The sequence below is a fragment of the Xiphias gladius genome, chromosome 7 (genome assembly GCF_016859285.1).
Source record: "Xiphias gladius isolate SHS-SW01 ecotype Sanya breed wild chromosome 7, ASM1685928v1, whole genome shotgun sequence".
Classification (NCBI taxonomy): domain Eukaryota; kingdom Metazoa; phylum Chordata; class Actinopteri; order Istiophoriformes; family Xiphiidae; genus Xiphias; species Xiphias gladius.
This window is the reverse complement of record NC_053406.1, coordinates 25,402,624-25,425,830: the sequence shown is the minus strand read 5'-3', so window position 1 is coordinate 25,425,830 and position 23,207 is coordinate 25,402,624. Positions and strand designations below refer to the sequence as shown.

Genomic DNA, 23,207 nt, shown 5'->3' with positions numbered 1-23,207 from the left:
GTGTGTGTGTGTGTGTGTCTGTGTGTGTCTGTGTAGGGAGTTTGTGAAGTGAACATGTACGTATGTGCATACAGCTGTATGCTGTGATACTGTGTTTTCGTGATACTGCTTCTCTGGCAGTTGCCGCTCTGGGTTTTCTGCTGCATGTTTTCTGGCCCAGATGTGGCCCTCGTTTGGCTCTGCTGTGGCTGAGCTCTGGTGGCTACACTCAGGCTGAGTCATTGCCATCTTTCTGCATTGTGCGTGGCCCAGGAATCTACGTCTGTGTGCAGTATCCTGTACGAGGCTACAGGAAAACAGCCATTCTTATTCATGTTATTGTTCAGTAGTGTTTTTGTAAGTTCACTCCCAATGTTCACCAGAGTTTCTTCTATCACTGAGCTTCAAACTGACCTCAAATAACCCTGGTCCCATGATGTCCATGTCTTGTCTATGCCTCTGACAAGAAGAAGATTCTATAGTGAGAACACAAAGCTGTCGCAAATTTGGTATGAGAGTGTCAAGGTTTACAGATGTTAAGTACGAAGTATTAATTATGGGGCGCTCTAGTACAAATATGTTTGCGTGGGCCAGGTTTTAAAATCAACTGTTAAACGGCAGCATCGTTTTATCCACTGAGCAGCGTCAGTTTGAGATGTTAGAAGTTGTCCTGGGTTTGGATTTCTGTCCCGCTTCTTTCAGGGTCGAATTTGCATGTTATGTGTCTCTTTGGGTTTCCTCCAAATTACGCATATAGTATAATGCAGCGTATAATGTACTCCTGCACGCTGCTCCTCAATATTTTCCATGGGCTTCATGGGGAAAACATATTTCCAATTTTTTTGTCATTTTGGGAGATTTGCTTATTTGCTTCCTTCGGACAACTAAGATGAGAAGACTGATACCACTCTCATGCCTGTCTGGTAACTATGAAGCTACAGTTAGCAGCTGTTAGCTTAGCTTAGCATAAAGACTGAAAACGGTAGTAAACAGCTAGCCTGGTTCTGTCCAAAGGTAACAACGTCTGCCCACCAATGCCTCTAAGGCTCAGTGACTCACACGTTACACCTCATTCGTTTAATCTTTACAAAAACCAGATGTGAAAATGACAAACTGTGGTTTTACAGGGGGGGATTATGTGTCGGACTGTTTCTTGGCTGGGAGACCAGCAGAGACTTGAACCTCTAACCCTAACCCTCAAGACCTAATCCTAAGTGTTAAAAATCGACCTTCTCATCTAACAAGAAAAGTGAATAAGCACACTTCCCTAAATGTTTAACTATTACCTTCAGTCGAGCTGAATGAAACCTCACTCAAATTCCAGTTCATATAAAGCTCGGATCGGAACTCCTGAACCGTCGGACTGTAACCCAGCACCTGTTTTCACAAGCAGAGGTTGCTAGGCACAATACAGCACCCGCACCATTGCCCCCGGAAGTAATCGCTGCCTTGCTGGTGGTGTTTATGTAAAAGGCCGGCTGACTCGTGCGGCGTCAACAGTGAGGTCAGGGCGGTCTGCTGCGCGTAGGCCTGCTCTCTACCTCGCAGTACCGAAGCTGTTATCACAGTGCGGCAGGCAGCTGCTCTGACTCAGCGAATAAAGTTCTTAACTCTCTGTGGCCCACACAGCTGCCTCACTCATCTCAGCGGGGAGAGATGTTGATAGCCCTTTATACAGGATAATCACGCTGATACTGGATTTTTTTTTTTTTACTAAAATCCAAACTAGTTGATGTCTTTAACCCCTGATCGGGTGGAATTTCCTGAGCAATGCTGCAAAAAAAAAAACTGCCTAAGCTGCAATGAACATCATGTATTTATTTAAAGAAAAACCTTAAAACTGGGCACTGGATATATAGTCTGCTTTATCCAGTGATATGTAAAGGTACTGGTATCAGTATCACTCACATCAGTGAACTAAGCTGCACAAGCATGCATTCATTATTACATGTAAGCCCACATCCCAACACGTTACCTAACTTGTTGTTTTGACAAACAAGTTGAAGTAAGAAATGTCACAATGTGCGCTATCTGATCTGCTCTTTTGCCTCTGTGTGTTGACAGTCAGGGGGTGGGGATGGTGGTTTGCCTACGAGCTAAAAGTTTAGGCTTGTGACCACCAGACCTCCACCAGCCCAGCGGCTATTTTGAACTATTTACGAGGTGCGATCAAAAAGTTGGGAGACTGCGCCTACTCGAATATACGCTGGGAGAGTTATCGATTGCTTCCTCTGGCTGTGGAGTGAATCTATTCAACCTCAACTGAATGATGACTTAGCCAGGGCCTTTCATCTCTATTATTTCATTTTTAAAAAAGCCAGATGTGTTTTGGAAAGAGATTTTTTTCCAGAATATTTACAATGAAACGGGTCATTTGATTCCAAAATGTTCAACTGTTTAAGACAAAGGTCTCAAATAGTTTAGGTTTTAGCCTGTCTGATGATGGATATCTAAAATTAAACTGAACACTGAGGAAGCAGTCATTACACATCACGCAATATCATTTTATTACATCAGTTAACAAGGCGACATGCCCGTCTTCCTCATTTGATCAGATCAGAAAATATTCATCTTTTTCTTTTTCAGGAATTCGTAGTTTGTACAAATGGCAGACACGCACATGATTTGTTTGTGAATCTCATCACGAGTGATGGAGTTGACAAGTGAAATATACAACGTAAAGCAAAATAAACTTTCTGAGGTGATAAGATGTAACAGTATGTCTAAATTAAAAAAATGTACAGTGCATCACTGACGTGAACAATATCAAAAAATATTGTTTTGATTGGCAGCTAGATTCAAGTTTTGCCCATGAAGTGGACTCAAAACAATGTTGCATTCACAGGAGTGTAGTGAAACAGAGGCAGACGGGAAGCCGGACAGAAACACAAAAGCAAAACCAAACAAAACATCCCATGCCAGAATTTTTGTTTGAGTCCACCTCAGCGGACGCACTGACGTTTTCTCCTGAATGTGTCTGTGACGAGTCTGTAACCTTGTAGACATTGGCACTTTCACGGGTGTTCCTGTTGGCACTAACTGGAAGACAAGCTTGTTTCTCTGAGGAACCAGAACTATTTTCAAGGTTCATTCCTTTCATACCTGTCTTTTTTTTTTTTTCCTGTTTTGTTTCTGTCTATTACATAATGAAAGCACATGCATTACTTTGCAAAAATGTAAACCTAAAATTTAAACGTCACCACAACTGGACCCATCCTCAGCACTCTGATGACATACTTTTATGTCCAGTCTATCATTCATAGACAATAAAGGGAGGAAAAGGGGCTTTCAGATTTGGATGAATCTGGCGGTGAGCTCTGCAGACGTATGCGGGCAGCCGCACGGCATCTCACACTGCAGGTTTCTGTTGTAGGGAGGAAAGCTGAGGAGGAGGGAGAAAGCTGTTACAGCATATTTGAATAAAGATTACCAGCAGTTACCAGGGGCAATGTAGTGACGGCGAAAAATGAGCATTACGTCATTGCCTCTTCCTCTGTAACAGAACGGAATTTCTGGGAGGTAGACTAGAGCTTTATATCATGTTCACACCATGTGAAGCATCATATCATCTGCCATCATACATCGTATTAACACTGCAAGATACAGAATTGCTTGAAAAGCAAACATGAATGCCTCCCTCACGACGCCTCACTCGTTTGGTACGCCCACATCTCATAAACTGCAGCTCAGTGCTGAGTAAAGGTTATTTCAGCGTGCACCAGGCAGTAACACCGGCAGGAGCCATCTTGAACCGTCTGACAATTTGAATGACTTTTAAGTCCCAAAAGTGCTTTGCTCTCACGGCTCTCTTCTACTTCCACGTGACACGAACACAACATCCATTCTCCCACCCTCTCAGAGCTGCTCTAGAAGAAGAAATAATCTCACCGGTTGAGTTAAACAACTCTTTGGTGAAGCAAAAGATAAGAGAAGGAGACGTGGGGGGAAAAAAACGTATCCACAAAAAAAAGGGCCAACGTTTGCAAGTTGCAGGAATCTAGCTGACTCTGCATGTTCACACTAGCCGTAACTTCCTATATCAATGCAGACACGCTAGTCAGCAAGCATGCTAACGGTCCAAAATCCTTAATGCCATGGTCATGAATAAACGCAGAAATGATGTGATATTTTATTTTTGTTAACTTCGTTCCATGCACGTCAATGTTTTTGTTTGGCTCAGGCCACTGAGATTAATTTCAATCAATGAGACCATTTCTTGCCACAGCAGCAGCTCTGCCTCAGAGACATGTTACGACTAAAGTAGAACTTAAATCCCCTCAGATAATAATATAACAGGAAGGAAAATATCAGGGTGGACTCTTCCTCCAACGTGGCCGCGAGTGCTTTGTAACCACAGGGCATCGCGCTCCGGACATGTCTTTTGACAGCCCAGCTGGTGTCAGGGGCGATAAGGAAAATCAAAATGGGAGGATGGTGGTGGTGGTGGTGGTGGTGGACAGGGTGGCACATGTGTAAAGAAATCACCCCACCGGTACACATCAACAGGAGCTGGAGGAGCCGACGTCTGAAACACGGGGTGAGACGCTCCATTTTTAATGGGCTATGTCTTCTCAGTGGCATAGGCTTGAATAACCAGGGAGTGTGCAAAGAGTCAAAGAGTCAGTCAGTGTTTGACTAGCAGACAGAACACATGTCGTGTTAGTTGAGTCTTGAGAAACCCGTTGTTGATCTGTCCAGGTAAAAACCTGCAGTTCTTCAGGTGAACGCTCATGAATCGCCGAGCCTGCAGAGCTACTCCATGTTGTCTCTGTTGTAGTCACATGACAGCCGTCGCTTGGCGGCAGCGTTCTGAGCGTGCTGATTGGCTGAGGGGAGGCCAGGGGAGGGACGCCGGCTGGCTGTCCAGGGAGCAGGTCTGCTCTCCTGCAAGGATAAGCACATATCCAGACCTGAGAGTTGTGATATTAGACCACTAAACACTGCCACAACCAGCAACAAAACCCAGTGGTTCGAAACACAAATGCTGAAGCGATTAGTTGATTAATCGATTAGTCAACAGAGAGAAAACGAATCTACAACAAGTACGATAACCGATTGATTCATCAAGCAGAGATTAAAAATATTTTATATATAGTTTTCCATGTGTTTCCATGTGATATTTCAGTTTTGGACTGTCGTTACAATAAAATAAACTATTTAAAGACATCACGTTGTGCTCTTGGAAACTAGAATGGACATTTTTCACAATTTAATTGAATAAATAATGTAACTAATTAAACAAAAGATAAGACAGCCCTATAATCTGCCAATTTAATTGATTACCTTGCAACAATTACTTTTGATTTCTGTACCCCAAAAATGTAAAAAGTAAACAAACAAAACTAAACTACTAGTGTGTGTATATGTATATATATATATATATATATATATATATTTTATTTTATTTTTTTTTTCTTTTCCCTTGATTACATAACATATTTACTGGAAAATTAATTTAACAGTAGTAATTTATCATTATTTACAGTGCAACATGGAGCATTTCATGCAGTAGTTAACAAATAAGAAACAAATCAGGACCTATCTGCTAATTTATGAATGACTAACAAGTACTGTCTGGATAACTCCGAATCAATAAGAAAATAAACCTTTCACACAGCTTGATATTTCTGACTCTGCTGCCCCACAGAAAAGACTCTGGAGGGGGATGTTTGGCAGGTGCTCTGTTGTTTTCTGACATGGTTTGGTTGAGTTCTGGGACCAGCCTGCTCAGCACCTTTACTTATCTACATGTGTGAAGTGTCAGGGGTGTTTTGCATATTTCAGCAGTCACATAACTTGTATCAAGCTGCAGTTTTCAAGGCCATCAGTCAAACCGCACTATCAGTTCATTTTACATGCCGTTAAGGCTGCGTTTACAAATTCAATTTAACAACCCTGAAGCTTCACAAATTGAAACTCAACTCTAAGCGCTACGTGCTAATTCCTCTGCATGAAATTATGTATAGAAAACGTGTGTGTGGAGAGAGAGGGAGCATTTACTGTAAAATTAGATTTTTAAAGTGTTTTCCCAGCTGAATGCCGAACGCTGAAAGACGTCAGCATGATGTGAGTCGATTGATACTTTCTACAAAAATGCTGTGCTGCCAGTCCCGTGTTTGACGGTGAATAAAACCAGTCTTTACTCACAGTGTGTGGCGGCTCCAGGTGTAAAGTCTTCAGCAGCAGGTCACGAGACACACCACTGGCTCTCTTGTATCTCTGGCCAATCATTTTGTTCAAGTCATGGAAACTGTCCAACAGTCTGCAGGGTCAAACACGAACACACAGGGACAGCGTGACAGATATCAGTTTGTTTTAAATGATTGTTTTAAAGAAATATTTTCTTTATCATATCTACACCAGCTTCGGAGGTTTTTCTCACATAGTGATGGGTGGGTAGAAAGGTCGAAGACTGACTGACTTCATTTACAGACCAATGTTTGAAAGCTGGACAACAGAATCTTAAATGCTCACTTGCTCTTTCATTAAGGACCTGCAGAACATCATCCACGTCATCAGGGATTAGGGATTTTCTCTGAGAATTTAGGCGTCACTTGCCGATGTAAAGTCTCTCTGCAAACTGTTTATTAATTATTTTGTCGACGAAACTGCTGATAGTGAATAATGGCAATTGGCTGCTTCGATACATAAAAACCGGTATTTCAGCAACCCGTATCGGTTAAATTGCAATGTGCATCAAAGACATTATGGCTAACCCGCTGCCGTGCAACAATCAGTCATAAACACTACCCACGTTCTGTTTTCAGAGATGCAGTCTTACCTCCAACTTGCAGTTCACCACATTAACCACTCGGTGGCCACCATTTATTACATTTTTAAAAGCGTGGTGCCTGAACTCCACCTAACCCCCCAAAACAAACCACCTCAACTCAGTCCTCCGCTTAGAAATTCGCTTCCTCTCGTGAGCTCCCGGTTCTCTGCCGAACAGCTCTGATGAAACAAGCGGCGCTGATGCACATGCAGAAACGTTCAATACTTGCAATGAAAAATAATTAATTTGGTGTGCGACTATGTGGACTGGCATCTCTAAGACCCTGAAAACTCGCAAAAAGTGAGACTCAGTGAAGAAAAAACTAAACCTTTCAAAAGTCTCAGATACACAGGTTATCTCTACTTAATAATTACTGACACGGGTTGCGTATTGGTAATACACTTTATTATTATTATTATAATCATTATTCTTATTGTTATTTACCACAAATTGGAGGAATGTGTCAACGCGTAGTAAACCCTGCAACAAATCGAGTGATGTACAGTAAATCAAAAAAGACTGGTTCCGTAAACACACAGTGAGCGCACTCAGTTTGAGATGGTTTACCTACCCTTGGTCCTGGCTGGTTTTGCCCCTGAGGAGCTGGGTCAGATTGGGAACAGTATCGAAGTCACAGGATTCACTTGAGGACGAGCGAGGCGGCGAGGGGAAGGCTTCGGCGAAGACTGCCGCCTACAGCAGAGACAGAGAGATTCTCCTCAGTTATTACGTCATCAGAGAGACGCCAGAGTCCAAAATGGTGTTTGCGCTTCTCCTGAGCATTTAAACAGAAAACTCAAAGGATGACTAGAAAGCTGAAAATGAGTGAACGTGCTGCCCACAAGAAACGATACATCCATTATCCATTACTTTTTGCAGCTCTCTTCAGCTCGTCACATGTGACGTTAGCACTCGATTTTCATGGCACCGTAAGCAAGTAGAACGCCTCATTAAAAACCCAACACTCGCCTTCACTGCAGCGAATTTTTCATCTGCATCTTTTCACTGCGTTGAAAGTCCACTGGCAGCCTCTTCCTGCAGTGCCGCCTTCTTTTTTTCCTTCTCTTTTAAACAAAAACACTCTGACAGCTGTGAGTAAGACATTAGACACTCGGTAAAAATTCTGACTAATTTTAAGTCTAAAAAGTTAGTCAACCAAACCCGCAGGGCTGTGTCAGGACCAGGTTTGTGTTTCCATGGTAATGGTGCAACAGTAACTGAAAGAAAGGAGACATGGCTCGTAATTACCTCTGGCAGGGAGGCTGTAGTTTTGGGTCTACTGGTTTATTTGTTTTGAATACAAATTTAAAAAGACCGAGAAACAAACAGTTATACTTTGTTGCAGATCTTAATTGAAGTATTTTCTTTTGAAAATTGGATCAAGGCGTTGATTAGCATCCAGAATCGAGTTTACAGCCTCGCTAGCGGCTCTGTGAGGCTGTGCAGCAGGAGTTTGAGCTGAATGCTAATGTCACAATGACAATGCTAACATGCTGATGCTTAGAAGGTCCAGCGTTTACCAGCGTTACCGGCGCTGGTCGACCGTCGCTGCCGTGCCCAGAGTCACGCTGCTGACGCGACAGAGGGTTCCTAAACATCTTCCATACTCTGAACTGTCTCAGCCTCAGCAGAGGTAAGAGCGTGAGCTCTCCACTTTGTGGTTTGATAGAAATAAAGCAATGATACTAATGAAGAGAACAAGAGGTCGGTCACTGAATAATGAATGAGTGAATAAACAATAAAGAGAGTGATAAACCCTTAAGTTTGTCTAATTATGGAGTCCCGTAGGATGTTGTTCCGTCTGCGACGTTCTTAGTTTGAACACAGTTTTGGCTTGTGCATAATACAAAGCAAAAAGGTCCATCTGGACAGACCTAATGTTACAGTGGGAGGTGGGTAATGAAATATTTCCCTTCCTCTCTCATAATAAAAGTCATCCTCCTTGATGGCATTTGGCCACCAGCAAATTCCAGGATCTGGTTTCTGTAACAGACAATGACAAGCTGCAGGACGACCGTGTGACCTCCATCACTGGCAGACTTTGTAGGACTTTTAATATTATCTAATGCTAATTAATTAGCTTGAACCTAATTATGAACACAGACTGATGCAATGTCTCCGTTTCTGAATGTCGATAAGTCTGATTTTACAGGAAGAAGGGGGCTACTAGCTGGAACAGTGCTTAATACATGTAGCTCTCTACACATAAAATCAGCTCTGCTATACTAAGGTCCAGCAGAGACAGGATCACTTGTAATATATCATTAAAAAATGATGTTAACATGTGATCTTTAAGTTTAGTGAAATACTTCTACCTCTGCTTCTTCACTGATCACACTGAGCGCTGGGCCGATGCAACTCAGTAACGGAAAGACACAGATCTATGTGTTTCGCTCCAGACTGGACTTAAATTACGGGAGGATCCGCAAGGTCGCTGAGAAAAAAAAACAGGTATTTCAGCCAGTTAAATATGGGTGGGGTGAAAAATCACAGACAGGTGCACTCGGGACAGGATTAATGTCCCTGACCAACGCAGGCGACATTGAAATCTCCCCACCTCCCATAGGGAAATAAATCCTGCCCGAATGGGGCTTTAGAGCTCGATCTTGAGCCTTCCTATGAATTGCAGTCAATATATATTCGTACAAAGTGGCCCACGAGCTCAGACAGCGGTTCGTGGTAAGTACAATGTGTTCCCGCTAGCAGGAGGACTTTTGCTCTCTGTGTGGCTTTGTTTATTACTAATCAAAAGAAGCGGCTCCAAGTTTATGCAGATTAAACGAAGCACCAAAGTCTGACTAAATAATTCATAACTGAAATAATTTACGACCAGTTTATTTTAGAGGTATCTAGAATAATATATAGTGCAGTCTTTTCTGGTTATGGCCACCCTGGATTTACACTATAGACAGAAAAATATTCCATATACTATAACACGTACTGTAAGTATGTGTGAGGAGAGGACAGTGTTGCCATAGGAGCTCAAATGAATGGCACCAAGATTTCAAATAAACCTCACATAAGCTTAGCGGATGCTTTTATTCATACAGTCTTGACAGCGAGGATTTTAGGATTTGAGCTGACTTGGTGGGAATGGAAGATTAAAAACAGTTCTCTTTGTGAGTCATAATTTCTCTTTTTGTGCGGATGAGACCATATTAAAAACAGTGGAATGGCACCACTGCTGTGTTTGAGATGCACCTGTTTTATTAAAGGAATATTTTACAGATCCTCACTTCGACTAGTTTCAGGAGCAATTTGCCTCCACCATTAGCTGCCCTGGGGATCCGCAGGTACACTAACAGTTTGGGATTTTCGATTTTTCCGTCTGACTCTCAATAACAGTAGTTTCAGTTTGGTCGACTCATACAGTAAGACTCAGTCTGAGCATGAGGGGTGAACACAAGGCCAGCTAAAGCTGAAACTGGTGAGCAATTTGCTACGAAAAAAAAAAGTTAACATCCGTGTTTCAAAATTATGTCTGAAGCAAAAGTAATAGGATTTAACGGTAAAAGATCTATAACCGAAAAAAAAAACAGGTATTTCAGCCAGTTAAATATGGGTGGGGTGAAAAATCACAGACAGGTGCACTCGGGACAGGATTAATGTCCCTGACCAACGCAGGCGACATTGAAATCTCCCCACCTCCCATAGGGAAATAAATCCTGCCCAAATGGGGCTTTAGAGCTCGATCTTGAGCCTTCCTATGAATTGCAGTCAATATATATTCGTACAAAGTGGCCCACGAGCTCAGACAGCGGTTCGTGGTAAGTACAATGTGTTCCCGCTAGCAGGAGGACTTTTGCTCTCTGTGTGGCTTTGTTTATTACTAATCAAAAGAAGCGGCTCCAAGTTTATGCAGATTAAACGAAGCACCAAAGTCTGACTAAATAATTCATAACTGAAATAATTTACGACCAGTTTATTTTAGAGGTATCTAGAATAATATATAGTGCAGTCTTTTCTGGTTATGGCCACCCTGGATTTACACTATAGACAGAAAAATATTCCATATACTATAACACGTACTGTAAGTATGTGTGAGGAGAGGACAGTGTTGCCATAGGAGCTCAAATGAATGGCACCAAGATTTCAAATAAACCTCACATAAGCTTAGCGGATGCTTTTATTCATACAGTCTTGACAGCGAGGATTTTAGGATTTGAGCTGACTTGGTGGGAATGGAAGATTAAAAACAGTTCTCTTTGTGAGTCATAATTTCTCTTTTTGTGCGGATGAGACCATATTAAAAACAGTGGAATGGCACCACTGCTGTGTTTGAGATGCACCTGTTTTATTAAAGGAATATTTTACAGATCCTCACTTCGACTAGTTTCAGGAGCAATTTGCCTCCACCATTAGCTGCCCTGGGGATCCGCAGGTACACTAACAGTTTGGGATTTTCGATTTTTCCGTCTGACTCTCAATAACAGTAGTTTCAGTTTGGTCGGACTCATACAGTCAGACTCAATCTGAGCATGAGGGGTGAACACAAGGCCAGCTAAAGCTGAAACTGGTGAGCAATTTGCTACGAAAAAAAAAATGTTAACATCCGTGTTTCAAAATTATGTCTGAAGCAAAAGTAATAGGATTTAACGGTAAAAGATCTATAACCGAAAAAAAACAGAGGTAATTGGTGATGTACCAATTTTAGGGAGTTTGCCAGTAGAAAATATTGTCTATCGCATCAATGGTGCAGGTGACGTTTAGATGTCAGTCTAATAATGAAGAGGAGGGCTTTTCTCCAGCATCACCATTTTCATTCAACAGGAACCTACCACAGAGATGCAACAGGCCACTTAGCGCTGCAGCCACAACCACTTACCGGCATCGCTGCTGGAAGCTCGTACCTCTGTCTCTGCTCTAAGGCAGGAATCTCACACACCTGTCACGGAGGACTTCATAAGTAATTTAGGTAACTGCAGGGGGCAAAAATGTCGCTAGGATGCATAATTCCAGGAACACTGACGGTCTGCACAAAATTTTGTGCCAATCTTGTGGTTGTTGAGATATTTCGGTCTGGACCACAGTGGTGGACCGACCGACTGACACCGCCATCCATGGAGCCATGCTGCTATCATGGCTAAAAATAACCTATGCGGAAATCCACGTACCCCGATTAGTAGACTGAGCACACGGTTGACCGATTACCGCGCACGTTTCGGTTCACGCACACGTATTCCCGCTTGGTGTGCAGATAACTCCTGGAAAGCCCTAAGCGTCACAGGCTGATATTACAGAAGTCGTCCCTGCTGCTTTCAAAGTCAAATCCACGGCTAGCTTGATGACACACCAAACGAGACGTATTAAATTAAAACATGTTTACCAAATGGCACGATCACAGAGAATTATGGAGTGGATTCTGAGAGAAATGCATTCAATGGACAATAAGTGGTTCTTACTGAATAAATAGACAGTGGCCCTGAAAGTGGACTTTTAAAGAGTCTGAGCACAGAAATATAACTGTACCAGGTTCTGATTGGCCGAGAGCCCGTCTCTCCTCTCCTCCACAGCGCTGGTCGGCCACCACAGGCCCACGACGTCTCGACCTTCGTCTGACGAATCCTGAGGAAAGGCTGTCCAGGTGTCGTCTGACTGGTGGAACGAGCTGTCCGTCCAGCCTGGTGTCCAGAGGCTGGACTCCCCAGTGACGGCGGAGTTTCCAAGAGCTGTTTTCGGACACACACACACACACACACACACGGTCAGCGCTACAATGTAGAGTAATCTGTTAGTGTTGTGGTGTGTGCTGTGAACAGCTGTCTCGTTTCGCCCTCATTCTGATGACCTGGATGGACGACTGACTAAACCTACATTGCACTGGGGGGGGGTCAGATGGATTTGTGTATTAGCTAGAAACACAGATGGGCAACAACTGGCATTTCTCATCATACACGATAAACTGTGTCTCTGCCATTTAGGATGAGATTAATTATTAGGATTGTCTTATAAAGGGTTAGTTCACCCAAAGGACAAATGACACTCAGCCCACTCAGTTTTATTTGCTGAGATTCTGACACTCTAGCAACATCCCAGTTACAATGTTTTTTTTACGGATCCGACTGAAATTGCTGTGGGAGTATTTGTTTTTTCTTGTTTTTTGTTTTGTTATGTTTGTGTGTTTGACTTCAGTCACACTGCGACATCTTGCTGCAAGGAAACATTTTGGCGAATAATCGTGTCTCACTTCCCCGCTGCCGTCGCACATTACCCTCCGTTGCTCAGGCGTTGCATGATGTATCTGTCAGACACTTCACTTGTCTTTCTGTGTGTGTGTGTGTTTGTGTTTTTGTGACTTTTTCTCTTACACCTGTTTCCCCATAACCACGGGCTAACACGACCTTAGAGTCCCAGGCCATTGCCTCCGCCTCCCTCTCTTTTAAACCAGCTCTGAATGATTTATATCATGTAGCGAGAGACCGGTTAGGAATCCAGGTCAGGAAAAACTAGAGTCTTATTTCCACTGTCAGAGCAAGTGGTGCTTACTAAGGCAAGGAACAACTCCACATAGTTATCACAGGATTAAAAGCATCACTGGTCAACAAATCTTATATTCCACACAAGTATATTAGGTTCTTGTCCAGACGCTAGGCACACAGTCGTTATTTATTTTTTAATTTTATTATTTTATGAATAAATTTACTAATTAATCAGGACTCAGTGCCTTAGTTAGAGACTAAACTGCTTCTGTAGCTTTGCATGTTTTAAGCCATTTACTGCAAATCACATACATTGTACCTAACAGTTAAAACATTTTTCAGGATTCCAGGAAGGCAGCCATTGGTTCCCCTTCATTTCTGTACAGTATGAAAATTATTTAGCAGACTCACAATGAATTTTCTATAGTTTCCACTGAGGTAAATTAGATAAATTAGTGTTAAATTAGTGTTAGTGTGTTATTCTGCGCTGAAACTACGAGCTGTGCCATAATAATGTAACTCTGACAAACATTAATGCAGACTTGACTTTTACAGTGACATAAGGACGTCTGATAATTGATATTCATATCATGAAAGCAGCGAACACCGTAATGCATTTAAAAAAAGGGATCCGCAAACCTGTGTAGATGGAATGCAGTTAAAGGGATGGTTCACATAAATTGCAAGAAAAATTCTGCCTCCGACATGATACTGTTGAGATGACACATCACTGAAAAATATTGTTCAAAAACATTTCTTATTGCAACTACTTTCAACCAAAGAAATAGCCGCAATGAAAACTGTTGATACAGAGTTCTGTTGACTGTCCAGAGTATTATGAGTATCTCCAAGCCTGTGCAAATAAAACCAAAACTATCTCCCTGGCCAGATTCCACGCAAATGCGGAAATACATATGGTGGTAATTTGGGTGAAGTGACCCTTTAGGAAGTTAAGGAGTTAAAACTTGCAAAATCACTGGAATGGGCCTTTAAGCCATGACAATTCACACAAAGGGCTCTCCGACAGTGTAGATAGCACCCTCCGCTAATAAATCCCCCTCTGATAAATCCTCAGCAATATGATAAAATAAACACAGAAATGTTTTTGTGCAGATAAACTGAGAAAAGACATAAACAAGTAGCAAACCTCGGCTTAGCCTCGTTTGACCCCGCAATGCAAACTGGATTTAGGTGATTAACTAAAAGGAGCGTAATGAGGAAAGATGAGGACTGACTAAGACTGGCCGGTAAAGAAAAACAAAAGGGCAGAAAGACTCAAAGATTTCAAATACCCTGCATGTGTGTCTGTGTCACGGGCCTGTCGACTATATAATGATAATGTAACTGATGATTGATTTTAATACTACGCACGAATAGAAACCAGGATAATTGCCTTCAACTTAATAAACCAACATCAGTGGGATTTTCAGGAGGATTAGCCGTGATATACAGTGAAGTATACGTGAATTGAAGTAAATGGGCTTAAATGTGCAAAACCACTGGCATGGCCCTTTAAAACAGAGTGCGTGTGCATGCATTCCTGAGACTGTACAAAAGGTTAACAATGTACTAATGCTCTGAGTGAGTGTTGTTGTTATTCCAGCACAACAACACAGAGAGTGCTGATATTTTTATCTCCCTAAATCTGTGTATTTCTCACGTCTTTCAAAGGTTCTGCTCTACTTCTGAAGCCTTTTATTGTCGGCCTTGTCAACCTTAACCAAAGATCCTACGGCAAACAGAAGGGCAAACTTACTAAAGCTCCAGGAGGGGGCGAGAGAAATACTACAGCAGAAGGAGAGAGAGAGGGGAAGGCTCGCTGGCAGACACAGAAAGAGACAGAGATCGACAAACTAACAACCACGAGACTCACCAACACTCTCTCTGCTCCCACAAGGCACTGAGGCAGACATGGTGAACCCCTTGCTCCAGGCCGGCTCTCCCTCCGCCTGCATGAAGACTCCAAACTCATCCTCCTCCTCCTCCTCCTCTTCCTTCCTCCCTTCCGCAGTGGCCACGGTGGAGCCCCTCTCCTCCTTGCCCTGCTCCTCCAGCTCTCTCCCGGGCCTCCTCTTCCGTTCCTGACTTCCGTCCCCTGCCGTCGCGCCGAGCCCCCCCACCTCCTCCAGGCAGGGCCGGCCGGTTGCCATGGATCCCAGGGGGGGCAGAGAGGCGTCGGGATTAGCCAGGAAGAGTGGGAGAGAGGTGGAGGGATCAGCACAGGCAGCATTAGAGACGTCAGTGCTGGTCTCTCCATTTCCTCCAACATACGTGATGCTTGTTTCAGTGCAGGTGACTCCGACCTTTTTGTTCCTTCCCCTGCATCCGGCTGCAGACTCCTGTAGCCCCCTGTTGGCTTTTGGTGCACAGTTCCTCTTGACTTCTTTATAATTATCCTCCCGTAAGGTACTAACTACCTCATCCTTTGTGTGCCATTCTTTGTCGTCGTGACCTTTACCCTCGCCATTGTCCAACTCGTTGCAGGCGCACTCCCTCCTCCAAATCTCCTCAGCCGCGACCCCTTCCTCAGGATTTAGTCTCTCCTCTATTTTCCCTTCCTCTGACTCTGGCTCTGGCTCGTCTTTTCGCTCAGACTCAACTGTCCTACAGTCGCGACTGTTGTCTGTTATGATCCCCCTGTCTGTCTCAAAGACGGTAGGATGTCTGTGTCTGAGAGGTGAGGATGAAGCTTCTCCCTCCTCCGCCTGGCTGTTGTTTTCCTCGTTTTTAGAGAAAACCTGAGGTTTCACAGTGTTGTTCTCATCAGCCGCACAGTTTGGTTCTTCGGGCTCAAATCTGCTATGATCCACTTCTTCTTTACCCATGATCCCCGGGTCTTCCTGCCCTCGACGATACCCCTCAAGGTGCTCTACTTGGCTGTTCCCTTGCTCTCTCTTAACCCAACAAGCCTCATGGTCACCAGTGAAGATGCTGCCCTCTACAGGAGCGGAGGACTCAGGGGAGACAGCAGTGCTGATGGAGGCAGGGCGGGTGGGGACAGAGACGTCCTCATAGATGTTTGACACAAGTGAAAATTCAGCAGGAGTCTGATCGACGCTCCTTTCCTCCACTTCAACATCCACTCTCTCCATCGCTTTCTCTGATTCTTCACGTACTTCCACAAAATCAGGAAATCCGTTTACATTAGCCCCTGTTTCTCCACACTGATTTTCAGTTGGTTCTCTGTCACCAAAGCTTCTGCTGTGTCCTGATTTTAAGTCATTAGTCAACTGTCCAGAGTGGACGTGAGTGAAATCATTGTTTCCAGTATGTATTTTCATCATCTCAGAGTTCGGCTCCTGCTCTTTCTCTGAATAGTCGTCCTTGCTGTGAGAGGTTTGCGTTTTCAGCTCCTCGCTGCTGTCGGCCTCTCTAATCTCTTCACCGCCACAGCCACTGGGGGACTGTGGTTGAAAGCGGTTCGATTCTAGGTCAGGGTTTGGTACAGCCAAAACAGAGTCAGAAGACTCTAACTCACAGAGGCCTCCCTTCTCCTCCTCCTCATTCTTTTGCCACTCCTTCCTCATTCCTTTCACCTCACCGTTGAGCCTGTTTGGGACGCCTCTTCTCGGACTTTCGCCTCCCTCGCCTTCATCCTGGATTTTCCTTCTCTGTGCTTTCCGTCCACACTGAGCACAAGTTTTAGGAGAAACATTGTGGCAGCATCTGGGACTTCTGCATGCTCCCTCTTTCTCCGGTCTGGCTCTTTTGCCATCCTGCTGCAGGTTGGGAAACAGTTTGCTGTCCAGGCCTCCTTTGTCTCGCTCTTCCTGTCTTTCCCCTGCAGGATCCTCCCTGCTCCCTGGCTGCCTCTCTCTGCTCACACCTGTTTTCTCACGGCCTGCTGTATTACCGGACTTCCTCCATCTCCGGCCTGATCGCACTCTAACCCGGTTTGCTCCGGTCTGTGCCGGCAGAGTTGGCCCATTGTCCCTCCTCCTGCCTGGAGTGTCTCTGCCTCCTCCTCCCGTCTTCCCTCTCAGCCAACCACCGACCCCACTGGAGGCCGCACTGGTAGTCACCCCGGAACCAGGCTTAGCTGTCGAGTACAAACAGCTCCCTTTCTCAGTCCGGAGGAAGAGGCACTGAGTCTGTGTCTTCCCGCTGCCCTCTGAGGTCTTCAGAGTCGCGACTGTTACCAAAGCTCCGATCCCTGCCTGTCTGGCATCCAGCCCCAAGGGAAGCCCGTACCCCATGCGACCCCACTCCCCGCTCAGGTCTACATCTGCCGGCCTGGGGCAGGACGTCGAGCTCCCGCGGCCTACAGGTGGCGCTGCGGGGGCCTGTCCTCCTCCCAGGAGACCGCCGGCCTTGCAGCGGTTCTTGGAGCACAGGGCCCAGGCTCGGAGACCCCGGATCAGAGGCAGGTCTCCCAGGCCCAGCTCCAGTCGGCTGGGGAAGGGCAGAGAGGCTCTGGAGCACTTCTGGAGCATCTCCCGGTTGGAGCCTGACACGTTCAAACAGGGGTAGTTGTTGTTGTTATTCTGCTGGAGCATGATGCTTGTTGTTGGCCTCATCTATGTTTTACCGGTTTGTCCTCACTTGTCCTTTTTTAAAATGCAGCCTGTTAGGTCGGGTTGAATTCTCATTTGTGAGTAGGAATGCTGCCACTATCAAGAGTCTATTCTTGATTCAGAGTATGACAGCACAAAGGTAGAAAGATCATAGCTTAGAAAAAATACACTGGGCATTGTGAAAAAGCTGAAATGCTTTCGAGAATTTCTCACTGATTCATTCTGACAAAGGAGAAACTATTTAGCTGACACTGCAAGCGAGAGCTGACTCTCTTGTTAATCTCATGTCTCATGTCTTAGCAGTTTTTAGACAAAAAAAATGGAAAAACAGTTGTTTTCTGACGGCGGGCTGGAGTTGTGCCTCTGTTTCCCTTTATTCCTCCTTAACTTCGAGAGTCTCCCGATGTAGGGAAGAAACACCCCGGTCAGACGTCCAGCTGTCAGCGCTGATGACAGAGGGGATAATGAGAAGTTTGTGTTCTCCCACACCGACGCACAGTGACGCCGTCTTCGGGGCTCCACTGCCCTCCCTGTCGGCCGGCCTCCTGTCACTGTGGGCTGACTCAGCTGTCACAACAACCTGCAGGGGAGTGGGACAAAACAAGGACGTTAAAGATTCATAGTCGGAAAAAAAAAAAAAAAAAAAAAGGTGATGTGTAATCACAAAGAATCGGCAGAGTTCAGCAGTTTACTGTTTGATATGATTAAAAGAATCATGCTGGGAGGAGACACAATGCAGCCCTTTATTGTATTTGTCTGGTGATTCCGAAACTAATTACAGCAGACACAGGGCAGATCTAATGAAAAATGTCAATAAAACCATGAAAGAGATTTTTTTTTTTTTTAAAAATAATCATTTAATTTAACACAGAGAAGTGATTTAGATTCACTCTGCTTCGGCTCAGTGGTTCCCAGCTATCCAGTTTGTGGGGGTGTGAGTCTGTCAAAGGTCATACACTCGACTCCCCAGTGGTTTTCTTTTCATGGGGCTCCCACACAAACGGGCCTTATTTTTTCCTATAAAAATCTGCATTGACACCATGTCATCAGTATCCTCAGCCAGCTCGATTAGTGGTTGCATCAGCCGTGCAGAGTCGTCGAATGGACTCGAAATGAAAAACATGTGGCCATGGAGCCCTAACTCCGCTCCTCGTGCCTGCACAGCGGAAAGGATTTGCCCAAAGGGACCCAGTAAACCGCCGCCTAAGCGGCAAAATTAGGTTTTGGCCCACGCATATCACACGTATCAAGGGGAAGTGTACCACCGCGATGAGGATGAACCACGTCAAACCACACACTGTACCAGCAAAACCAGTATCCTCAGCCAAGATGCCCCCAAAGGGAAACCCGGGGAAAAGCTCTTATTTTGTCTCACCTCAGTCGATGCCTCGGTGTCTCGGGTCCGCGCCGTGAATGCGGCGTCCTCCACTTAAGGTCTCGCTGCTTCCTCGTTGTTTACAGACGAAGCCTGTCCAACCGCGCTCGGGCTCTGGAGCATCCTTCGCTGGGATCAGCGCCACCACATCGCTCCAGTCGGCCTGCACCACTGGCGCTACGGTGCGGTCGAACACGCGTTCGGGTCTGCCCCCCTCGTTCTTTAAATCAGAGCCCAACGCCACGGCGGATCTTATCGTCGGACTCCCGCCCGGCCCTCGCCGCGCGCTCGGCCGCTGCGCATCGCCTCACCCGCCGCGGCTCGGCATCGTGAGTCGCCGCATCTTACCGCAGTAGCCTCCGGTGCGCTCAGAGAGCAGGATGACGGAGAGCTAATTTGACTTGCAGCCCACTCACCGGTAGGAGGGGTGATGCGTGCCGCACAGAGGCAGGGGGAGGCGAGGCGAGCGAGCAGCGGTGTATGAGGGATTGTTGATGCCACACCCCCGGGAGAAAGGGTTTCTTCATAAAAAAGGAAAAAACTTCGCAAAAGCAAGAGCATAGAAAAAATACTGCAGCAATTACTTTAGGTTAAGCGTAGCTCAAATCTGTGCTTCCACATTCTTACTGTAACGCTAATTAAATTAGTTACAAGTTACAAAATTCGCCTGTCCTCAACTCAGACAAGGTGATCCAAAATTTGAAAAAAATATCGTCTCTTAAATCTGTTTAAATTGGTGTTACTTTCCTTTTTGAGATGTTTGCATACAAAACCATGTGTTAACATTTTCTTGTGTTGCACAAAAAGAGCAAGGACAAACGTCGTTTCCGACTACGTGGTCTAGGAAACGAGTGATTTGCCAGGATCATTTCTCTCACCTGTGTAACCAAAAAAAAAATTGTCAGGAGTTTTCTGTTTGTCTTTGTAATACTCATTCCGGCCACAAGAGGCTGAAGTGCCCCCCCCCTCGGGTCTAAATAGGACTAAAAGCATTCATGTTTTATCTTCTCAGCGATTCTTAATTTCTTTATGCACTCTAGACACAAGGAACATATATTGTGTGTTAACAAGTTATGTAACATTACTGTCATGTCTTTCTTTTGGCTAGAAATGTATTATAATCTGCGAAGGCTTCCTGCCAGAAAGGCTTTGGGAAGTCAGCTGAGGGAGTATAAAGAGCCCCACGGTCCACGCAATGAGCAGGTCACGGTGGATGCATGGGTCAAACACAGACTGGGGTTTGAATCCTGTTGTATTTACTGATATAGTTAATTTATTATTTCCGGTTTTTTCTTTAGTTTTATTTTAAACTTTCAGGCCAAGAAGCCTTGAAGGCGCACATGTGCAGGAGCTGCACGCTGTCGCGCGCACCCCAATGACAGGCACCCAGACAGGCACTGCACCATTCAGAGCCATAGCCGCCGTCACTTAAGTATTTTACTCATTAAATAAATAAACAAAGCTTATTTAACCTTGCATTGTTCAATTCAATTAATATTCTATTACTAGAAGTTAGCACAATGTCATCAAAGAATGACTTTTTTTTTTAAAAATCGTTATGAATCTTTCATAAAGGGTTAAGTGACCCCGTTACCATGACTACGTTACAGTCAGGGCTTAATTTGTGCCGGATCCTGCCAGAACATGCTGGAGGAGATCGATAGACGGGCAGACAGGTACTAGTCTGTTTCGCCCCTAATTCCATTTTCCCCAGCAAATCACAGACAGAGGAGAAACGACAGGGAAGTGACGGGACTGTCAACGAGAGAGATCTGCGAGCTGTCAAAAAGCGGATAAAAATGAGGAAAAATGACCCTGGCATTAAAAAAAAAAAAAAAATAAAAAACTTGCCTTCAGAGCCTACGTTGGACACTGAGTCGCAGCGTTCAAAAGTGGGTTCAAAATGTTTTTAATCGTGCAGCAGACAGAATGCACAAAACATTGCCAGGTAACTATTTTTCAGTGCAACGAATGCTGATGAGAGGCACAAACTGGGGCTGTGTTAGGCAGATGAAGAAAGTGGCAATGCGGGCATCAAATACAATCGTAACATGTTTCGAAAGGTCACATTTAAGAAGCTTCGTTAATCACACGATAATGTAGCTGAACCTAATGTAGGTCTAGAGAGTTTTGTATAGATTTCTATATTTATCTATTTTTATGGAAAGCGTTAATTTAATATTAAATTAATCAGTCGTATTCATATTCAGTTACTGTTAGTCAGTAGTAGCCTTAAATTGCCAGCAGGTGTCAGCGTTGCGACATGGACAGCGTACGCAAGGAGACCGTCACAGGGAAGTCTCTCACGGATCCACAAGACGGGAATCTCCGTGTACAAGATGGAAGCAGAAAATGCTGTGCGGCAATTGTCAACCAAAAGTATTATTTTTATACCTTGCCTGTGAGCCGGTGATATTAGTCGGGGCCACTGCCGCTACGACAGCGTCTATGCATCACTTTAGCTGCACCGTGTTGTTTAGTGTATGTATTTTGTTAGCGACCGCCGACTGTATCGACCACGTTTAGGTGAGCAGGTCGTCAACCGGCACTGGGCCTATACCGGCCGTCGTAGTGGCAGTAGTGCAGCGCGATGGCCGTGACAGCGACCCTTCATGTGTCACCTATGTGTGTTATTACTGACCGAAGATTTATTTGTACTGAGACGAAAGAGAGATGCCACCTTTAAGTGAGTCTGAGAGGAGGTGCAAGCTGACAGTGAGAATCTCTGCGTACGAGAGAGAATCGGAAAATGCTGCGAAAGTACTGTTTAACACCAGATTGAGCCTCCGAGACATCATCCTGTGCACTGCTACAATAATGTTAAAGGTATTGAAAGCCAACCGGCAGCTACTGCAACCAGGAGCTGGTGCAGACAAGTCAGTAAACTGAAGATAAATTACATTACTGTGAGCTAGAAGACCACTGGATCCTGGAAGTGGTATTTAAATTTCTTAAGAGGAGAGTGAAGGAGCAGCGTAATTTAGTACCAATATCGCCATATGATGTTTTGTCAGCCAAACGATACTTTGTTTGGCTGTTACAACCCTCCTGTTACAACAGAGCAGTGCCGACAAAATATAATGGACGCCGTGCCAATCCTTGTAGGACACCATCTGAAAAAGCTTGAGCTGCTCGCAATAATTAAAACAAAAGATATCGTGGAGCGAGATGGGGTCGCTGCAGCCCTCTCAGCATCCCCGTTTGGTAGCACGGGACACTGATGTGCAAGACCGGCCACATTGTGGAGCAACTTGTTACTTGATGCGTGTTATCTGACACCCGCAGAGACAAGAGTAGAATCGAGGTGCAGCGGCCGAGACGTGCCCATCTGGGGAGTAAATGTGGTAAAGTCATTGCTTTTGTGGAGAGGTATGCATGCCGACCAGATGATGGCCGTCCTGCCACAAAGATGCTGCCAACGCGTGGGGTTGCGTACAAAAACGATAGGCGTGGGCGTTTTGACACACAGGTGTGCGCGGCCCTAAACAGGTGCAAAATGTGCGCAGTAATATGAAACCATTTTAGACTCAGGGGATCTGAGATGATGAGCTACTGAAAAGATGCTACGGTGGACACTGCTACGTGTTTGTACAGTGTCTCAGTTATTACACCTCAGAAAAGGTCCAATCTTACGGTCTGCGTAAGGAAAAGCTGCTCCACCAGCGGTGAGCTGTAATGCTGTTCTGTTAAATCGGCTGCAGACGGGAAAGGGGAAGCCTCGGTCTCCTGCCTCTCACCTCCCTTCGCTCGGTGGCATTGTTCGCCCCTCATACAGCATTAATCTCCTCTCACATACACTCACCCTTCCTACGTCGCACAGCATCATCACAGCAGCAGATGAGTAGATTGGCAACACACACACACACACACACACACACACACACACACACAATGGGAAGACGTCATTCATCCTGTGAATAGTTCATCACTTTCTCCTCCAAAGTCCCTCCTCTCCAGTTTTCAGTAAGACTCATTCATGTGCCTTTGTGCCTCTGATCCACAGCACAAAGCTATTTTCGCTCTCTCTCCTTTTTACTCGGTGACTGATTTAGGCTTAATTTAAAGGTGAGAATAATATGTTCCTAAAATAATTTTGCTGTGCTGTGCCTGTGCTTTTGATGCTGCAGTCAGTGCCCACCAGTAGTGTG

General features: G+C 44.8%; 1 protein-coding gene across 2 annotated transcripts; it reads right to left on the bottom strand.

Moving 5' to 3' along the window:
* Positions 1-1,873: 1,873 nt before the first annotated feature.
* Positions 1,874-19,393, bottom strand: si:ch211-14c7.2. Of its 2 annotated transcripts, XM_040131580.1 has the most exons (6): positions 19,060-19,393; positions 15,044-18,264; positions 12,221-12,420; positions 7,323-7,444; positions 6,127-6,241; positions 1,874-4,863 (listed from the first exon to the last, which is right to left on the bottom strand). In XM_040131580.1, exons 2-6 carry the CDS (start codon positions 17,685-17,687, stop codon positions 4,732-4,734), a joined length of 3,213 nt encoding a protein of 1,070 aa, XP_039987514.1. In that variant the 5' UTR covers positions 17,688-18,264; positions 19,060-19,393; the 3' UTR covers positions 1,874-4,731. The 2 variants fall into 2 exon arrangements, 1 of the variants encoding a protein (XP_039987514.1); XR_005707805.1 differs by lacking the exons at positions 1,874-4,863; positions 12,221-12,420 and having other exon boundaries at positions 6,130-6,241.
* Positions 19,394-23,207: the final 3,814 nt, after the last annotated feature.

Excerpts from the sequence above, each read along its gene's own strand:
- si:ch211-14c7.2 (XM_040131580.1), bottom strand. The coding sequence starts at position 17,687 with ATGAGGCCAACAACAAGCATCATGCTCCAGCAGAATAACAACAACAAC. Across the intron at positions 12,421-15,043 it reads TGGGAGCAGAGAGAGTGTTG|CTCTTGGAAACTCCGCCGTC; the intron begins GTGAGTCTCGTG and ends GTCCGAAAACAG. Across the intron at positions 7,445-12,220 it reads TCTCGGCCAATCAGAACCTG|GCGGCAGTCTTCGCCGAAGC; the intron begins GTACAGTTATAT and ends TCTCTGCTGTAG.